This window comes from Marmota monax, unplaced genomic scaffold (genome assembly GCF_021218885.2).
Source record: "Marmota monax isolate L192 unplaced genomic scaffold, Marmota_monax_Labrador192_F-V1.1 WCK01_AAM20220418_F8-fsc00833, whole genome shotgun sequence".
In the NCBI taxonomy this organism is placed as follows: domain Eukaryota; kingdom Metazoa; phylum Chordata; class Mammalia; order Rodentia; family Sciuridae; genus Marmota; species Marmota monax.
In genome coordinates, this window is record NW_026692932.1 from 77,168 (window position 1) to 83,839 (window position 6,672).

At 35.6% G+C, this 6,672-nt stretch overlaps 1 protein-coding gene across 1 annotated transcript; it reads left to right on the forward strand.

The window, feature by feature from the left end:
• Positions 1-268: 268 nt before the first annotated feature.
• LOC124097589 (tripartite motif-containing protein 43-like) lies at positions 269-6,411 on the forward strand. Its single transcript, XM_046452068.2, has 7 exons — positions 269-398; positions 1,150-1,564; positions 2,226-2,321; positions 2,897-3,127; positions 3,737-3,759; positions 4,271-4,368; positions 5,220-6,411. The coding sequence occupies exons 2-7, from the start codon at positions 1,154-1,156 to the stop codon at positions 5,711-5,713; spliced, it is 1,353 nt and encodes a 450-aa protein (XP_046308024.1). The 5' UTR covers positions 269-398; positions 1,150-1,153; the 3' UTR covers positions 5,714-6,411.
• The last annotated feature ends 261 nt before the right edge of the window (positions 6,412-6,672 follow it).

A 6,672-nucleotide genomic window follows, 5' to 3' on the forward strand; every position in this document is an offset into this window, starting at 1 on the left:
AGTCAGTAACCCTGGGCAAGACTCTAAATGTTTGTTTATGAAGATTAGAGAAGGGATTACATCAAAATTTTCTACCTGAAAACTAATTACCCACACATCCAAACCACTCACACTAATCTAATTGCCCATGCTAATCTAATTACCTACACTAATTACCTAACACTGATTGGAAACACCCTAAATGCAATCAAGGAAGAAGTGGGTGTGGTCTTCAGGGACTCAATAAAAGTGCACTCCAGGAGACCAGCTCATTCTTCTCCAGAGTAGAGTTTGAAGCTCACCTGGCTGAATGACATCAAAATCGATCCCCTCCACACCTTGAGAGCCTGATCCTTAAGCTTAATTCATAGTTTCAATTCTGTAGCAAGAACTGCTGAAACCACAGAGTAATTCTTAAGGTACGTATACAATTGCCACATGAGCTGTAGCTACTACTTTCCCAAACAAAATCAAATGTAATTTCATAGTTTAAACTTTTTTCTTTTCTTTTTATTTATTTATTTATTTGTTTGTTTATTTATTTATTTATTGTACTGGAGACTGAATTCAGAGGCACTGGAGCACTGAGCCACATCCCCATTTCTATTTTGGATTCTATTTAGAGACAGGGTCTTACTGAGTTGCTTAGAGTCTTGCTTTTGCTGAGGCTGGTGAGGAACTTGCACTGCTTCTGTCTCAGGTGTGTGCTACCATACCCAGTGCTCCTACATAGTTTATAAGCACTCTGAAACTAGTTCTCAGATAATGTATAATTTTTTACCTGTAGATCCAAAAATATTTTTAGGAATATGTTATCTCTTCCATTCTTAGAAGTTCAACTATAGTAGAAATGAAAACCCAGATTTTTAGCTAAATAAAAACTGTAAAGAAGTCTTTGTTTTCTGGAGCAGATTAAGATAATCACATATTTTCACAGTATGAAAGGTGCTTGATAATAGTTCAGACTTGTATAGAGAGCTACTCACTTAAATATTTGATTTATTTGCATTCTTTATTTACTCAGTTTGTTCTGTTTTGTCATGCACAAAAGCAAGTTTATTATTCTTTAGAGAGTAGTGTGCTATTCAATGAGAATATGAGTAAAAATTGGTTCAGGTCTTTATCTCTTTAAGGGTAGATGATTAAATCCTTATGGTTTTCTTCCCTCAGAATAATGGATTCAGAAATACCACAAGTGTTCCAGAAAGAACTCACTTGCTCTGTCTGCCTGAAGTACCTTATATACCCAGTCACCATAGGCTGTGGGCACAGCTTTTGTTGGCCCTGTTTCTTCGTTCCCTGGGGACAAGCCCAAATTCTTGCCTGTTGCCCTGTGTGCAGGGAGCCGTCACAGCAGGGAGATGTCAAAAATAATATTCTTCTGAAGAATCTTATATCTATCGCAAGGCTGGCTCATCTCAGGCAATTCCTGAGCTCTGAGAAAAATATATGTGTGACCCACCAGCAGACAAAGAAGATTTTCTGTGAGGAGAACAAGAACCTGCTCTGTTGGCTCTGCTGCAACCCTCAGGAGCACAGGGCTCACAACCACCCTTCAGTGGAAAGGGCTGCTGAGGAATACCAGGTAAGTGACACCAGTGAGAACACTGTGAAGGCTAAGCAGTGGAGCTAAGAGATAACAAAAGAGCTGAGGATCTGGATGATGATGATTGCCCTACTCTTTTCTGTATGCTAGGTAATTTTATAAGCATCAAGGAAGAAGCTAAGAACCAAAGATGTAAGCAATAAATAAAATATGCAAGCATGCCTGCCTTGGTGGAGCTTGATTCCACAGAGGTAGTGATAAAGGAGTTGGTCACTTTAATTTTAATTTTCATGGTTAAGGCATTAGAAACTGCTCATTTTGAAAAGAGTTACTGGCTACCAAAATGACAAATGCAATACATTTCTATACAGCATGAATATTTACTAACACCAGGGAATAAATAAGATAAAAGGCTTTGGGGAATTAGCAGGGTAGAGTATCGGAAAACAAAATCTGAAGCCAATTGCCACACTATGTAAAAACTATTCATCTTTATCAGTATCCCTAGGCACATGGCTACATTATGCACTTTTGCAGTCTGATATCTCCTAAAATTCACAATCATCAATAGCAAAAGGAAAGCAATATGATTTTTTTCTCACTAAAGTACTTGTCTCTTTTTGTTTTATTCTCTATCATTGTGAGATTGAAACCAAATGTGCTTGCTTCTCTATTGTTTGAGTTTATATTTCTTTTACAGGAGAAGCTCCTAAAGCAAATAAGATCATTATGGGAAAAGATCCAAGTAAATCAAAGAAATATAAATGAAGAGAACAAAATAATCAGTCCATGGATCGTAAGTATGAGTCTATTTCCTTGAGACTCAGCTTGAAACAGACGTACTAGAAATCCATCCATTATTCACTATAGCATCATGGTGTAAGGATATTAGGTACATCCTTTCATGTGGCTTGGAATCCTAAAAGTAAAATTTGACTTTGTTGATCAAACAAATGACCAGGCAGTGTCATAGGGAGGTTTGAGATGAAAATTAATTTTCTAACCAGAGATCAGAATATTGCATATAGTGATTTATGTGACAGCTCTAAATTCTAATCGCTTGCATGTAGAAATTTATATTTCAAGGATAAATTGTCAATCAAAACCTTTTCTTAAGATACTTCAGGCATTCATGAAGCAGATAAAAGTGGTTGGAGGGAAGGATGGGTTTGGTTCCTTGCCTTTGTTATAAAAACTAGGGAAAGAATGAAGATAAAAGAAGAGTGAATTTCTAATTTCTGAAATGTGGATGCATATAAAATTATGGCATATGTAACATACTGGTAAAAAGCCAATGGTCAAAGAGAGAGGTTTAGGTGGAGGAGGTTAAAATCATACTGGAATTGTGATCTAGACAATCTCTCTCTACAGTACTATGTGTATCTCAGGGAAGAGCTGATCAGGGCTGAGTACAGGAAACTACATCCAGTTCTTCATGAGGAGGAAAATCGACATCTAGACATTCTTAGAAAGGAAAGCAAAAGAATTTTAGAGGAACTCAAAAAAAGTGAAGCCAATATGGTTCAAAAGAAGAAAGACTTAAGAGAAATATATGAGGAGCTGGTGAAAATGTCCCATAAACCATATGTGGAGCTGCTCCAGGTAAGAACTTAGTTGTGCATGAAAGTATTTTATATGATTTGGTGTTCTCATTTTGACCACATCATTTGGTAGTTTTTTTTTTTTTTATATTTCCTGCATCAATTATGGGGTTCTTTCCTCTTTGGATATAATCTACTTAAAGTTTACCTTCTATTCTGACTATAAATAAGCAAGATTTATGAAACTTTGTGAGTAGCTCTCCTAGAATTTTTTTTTAATTTTTCTGTTGTATCTTGCTTCTCTAAGATCCAGAAAAATAACAATTTATTCATGAACATTTCATTTTTTGCCTGCCATTTGACAATATGCAGACATCTTGGAAAAGCTTATGTTCTCTTTCTTCTGTTTAAAAGTTATGGAATTGGGGACAGTAAACACTGTGTACTGATATCCTTCATTCTCATACTTTTTAGACCCTCTGGATTCTGATTTAATCACAAATTCAGAATCTTTAAATATGCTTTAGTGGAACTTTCCTGAGAGATGAAAATGAATTCATAAGAAGCATTGATGTGATGATATTTGATGCTACATGATCTTTCCAAAAACAAAATACTATTCAGTTTCTTAAAAAAAAAAAAAATAAGCCCTTTTTTGTTTTCTTTGCAGGACTTGGGAGACCTATTGGCCAGGTAAATTTTGACTTTAGTGTAAACTGGGATACCATGGAGAGCTATGAAAGTGTTTAAGTTGTTTCTAACAAAGTGAAGGCATAGCTTATGTAGAGAGTAATCAACTGTGTGTTCATGTGTTTGTTTGAATATGATTTCCTCTTCCCCTTTATGAGAAGTCAGCCTGAATTTCCCCTGTTGGTCGAGGGATATATGTCATCCTGGGCTGAATGTTGATGTTCATAAATGCAACCATGTATGATTTGACATTGTAAATCAGAAACATTGAGGTGCATGGGACAGTTTTTCCTAGTTAGCTAATGAGAGACATGGGTACCTCTGAGAAATGGGTTGTTAACTGGCAAATTAAGTAGGAAAGATTCCTAGAAACAGTCCCCTCTCATGTTCACAGAGGTACATTCATGAGAAAATGGTTTCAAGAAACATTTTCAGCAGAATTGTTGTTTAGTTCCTTAAAAACTGTGATGTCATTTTTGTCACCAGAAGATTCATGTCCTCTTCCTACTTTCAGGAGTGAATCAGTGCAGCTGCACTTGCCTCAGCCTATAAAGCCAGCACTTCCTGCCCAGACCATCACTGGACTGATAGACAGGCTCAAGTGTTTCCAAGGTGAGTGTCAGCCCAGTGATGGGAGCATAGTGTAATGACTTTCAATAATGATTTTCTATGGGAAACCTTTCCATTTATTAACCTTTAATTTACCCAAAGGTAATGGTCTGCCAATTGGTATTTATAATTATATTTAGTAATCTGATCACCATGATTAAATAAGGAAAAAAATAAGCAATCACTGGTAAAATAATAAATGTGATTCGGGCTATACATACAAAACCATTTCAATCAATAAGACAATTATAAATTAGTTCAGTATGTTCCCATTTTAAATTAAGTGCACTGAGTGATGAAGGTTATTTAAACATTACCCTTAAAATGTCTTAGAAATTGAATGTGTGATATGTATTTTATTAAAAATATATATAAATATAATATACTAAATGAATTAAATTTAATATAATAGCATGTATGAACAAACATAAAATAACTGAATGCACAGAGCAATATTTCACAAGCATCAAGAAAAGACAAGTTGGTATATGATGAAGCAGTTTTTAGATTTCCATGGTAGAACTAACTATGAACCATAGCAAGGAATTATTGCTTTGTATTGAATGGGGATGCAGACCTCCAATTTCTCAGATGAAATGAAAAGTAACGAGCTGGAAGTAGACATGCCCACCCTTTTATTACAGTGTCCATATATTTATCAGTGTTTTCATTGTGATTGAACTATTTTTTGTTCTGCAGTATTCTAGAAACCTGTGAGTGCAATGCACTTCAGCCACAATTACCCCTCTTCTTCTGCCACCCCCTCCCCTCCCACATTAAGTCTCAGGTAGACCTTCTCATCTAACAGCAATTTAAAAGTTGGTTTTGATTTGAATGTTCTCTTCATTCTACAGTGGAAATATCCTTTGAAAATACAGTGTCCAGTGATAACCTCAAGCTATTTGATGATGTGAGAAGTTTGAGATTTGGGCACGTCCTTCCAGACTTATCTTTGAATTCTGATGGAATTAAATATTTTGCTGCATGGGGAACAGAGACTTTCAACTCTGGGAAACTGTACTGGGAATTAGATATGAAGGATCCTTTGGACTGGGCTGTAGGAGTCTGTAAGGATTCCTGGATAAGAAGGAATGGCACAGTGATTGAATCCGAAGACGTGTTTCTTCTCCTTTTTGTCAAGGAAGATGATGACCATAGTCTCTTGACAACCTCCCCAATGCTTTCTCACTATATAGAGAAGCCTCAGGGCCGGGTTGGTGTGTTCCTTGATTTTGAGAGTGAAAGTGTGAGTTTTGTGAACGTTGCCAAGGGTTCTCTTATATGGCGGTACCCTTCTGGCTCTTTGAATTTCCCAGTCAGGCCTTTTGTTCACACTGGCCACAAGTGAACAGGGATAAGTCAGGAACTCTATGCCTGGGGAATTTACATTTCAGGAAGCCCTTCCTAGTTGAAGTTTACAATACTGTACTTTAGTGCTTTTTAAGTAATTTGTACTTGATCCAGACATGGTGGCACATGCTTATTAATTCACAAATAATTTGGTTAATTTGGGAGTCTAATGTAGAAGGACTTCAAGTTTGAGGCCAGCCTGGGCAACTTGGCAAGACACTGTCTCAAAATAATTAAAAATAATAATAAGAAGAAGAAGAAGAAGAAAAAAAAAAAGGCTGGGAATGTAGTTCTTTGGTAGAATACCCCTGGGTTTAATACCCAATGAAAAAATAAAAATGGCATTTTGTTGAATATAACTGTCTTTTTAAATATAAAGACAGTGTAAATTACCAAATTGTGTTGACTCAATTTTTTTTTTCTTTTAATGATGGTCATCTTTTGTGGAACATAAAATGATTGGCAAACTATGTGTTCCAGATGCACTACATGCTGTGACTGCTTACATGTTTTGTGAATTTGTCATATTTAAGGTTGCATAATTTTATGATTTAAGCTGAATGACATTTTTAGGATGGATTTTTATATCATTCTCTGCAATAAACATTATTTTGTTGTTTTCATCTTTCTATTGATCTAAGAAAATATAATGTATTTTTCTTTGGGAAATAAAAACAAATGAAGTTCTTTCTCACACTCAGGACAGGACTCATTTTTCACTGAAGCCAGTAAACTTGGACCTTCCTCTTTCCCTTATATTTCCTAAACTATTTTAAAGGAGTTTTATGTTAACAGCAAAACTGAGAGGAAATTTAAAAAAAATTACATGTATTAACTGCCCCCTCTTTCTAAATACAAGTGTGTAACTTCACTCGTTTCCAAAATCCCTAGTCAGAATGATACATTTGTTAAAACCAATGAACATATTTTAATATACAGACTATGTGGATATCACAT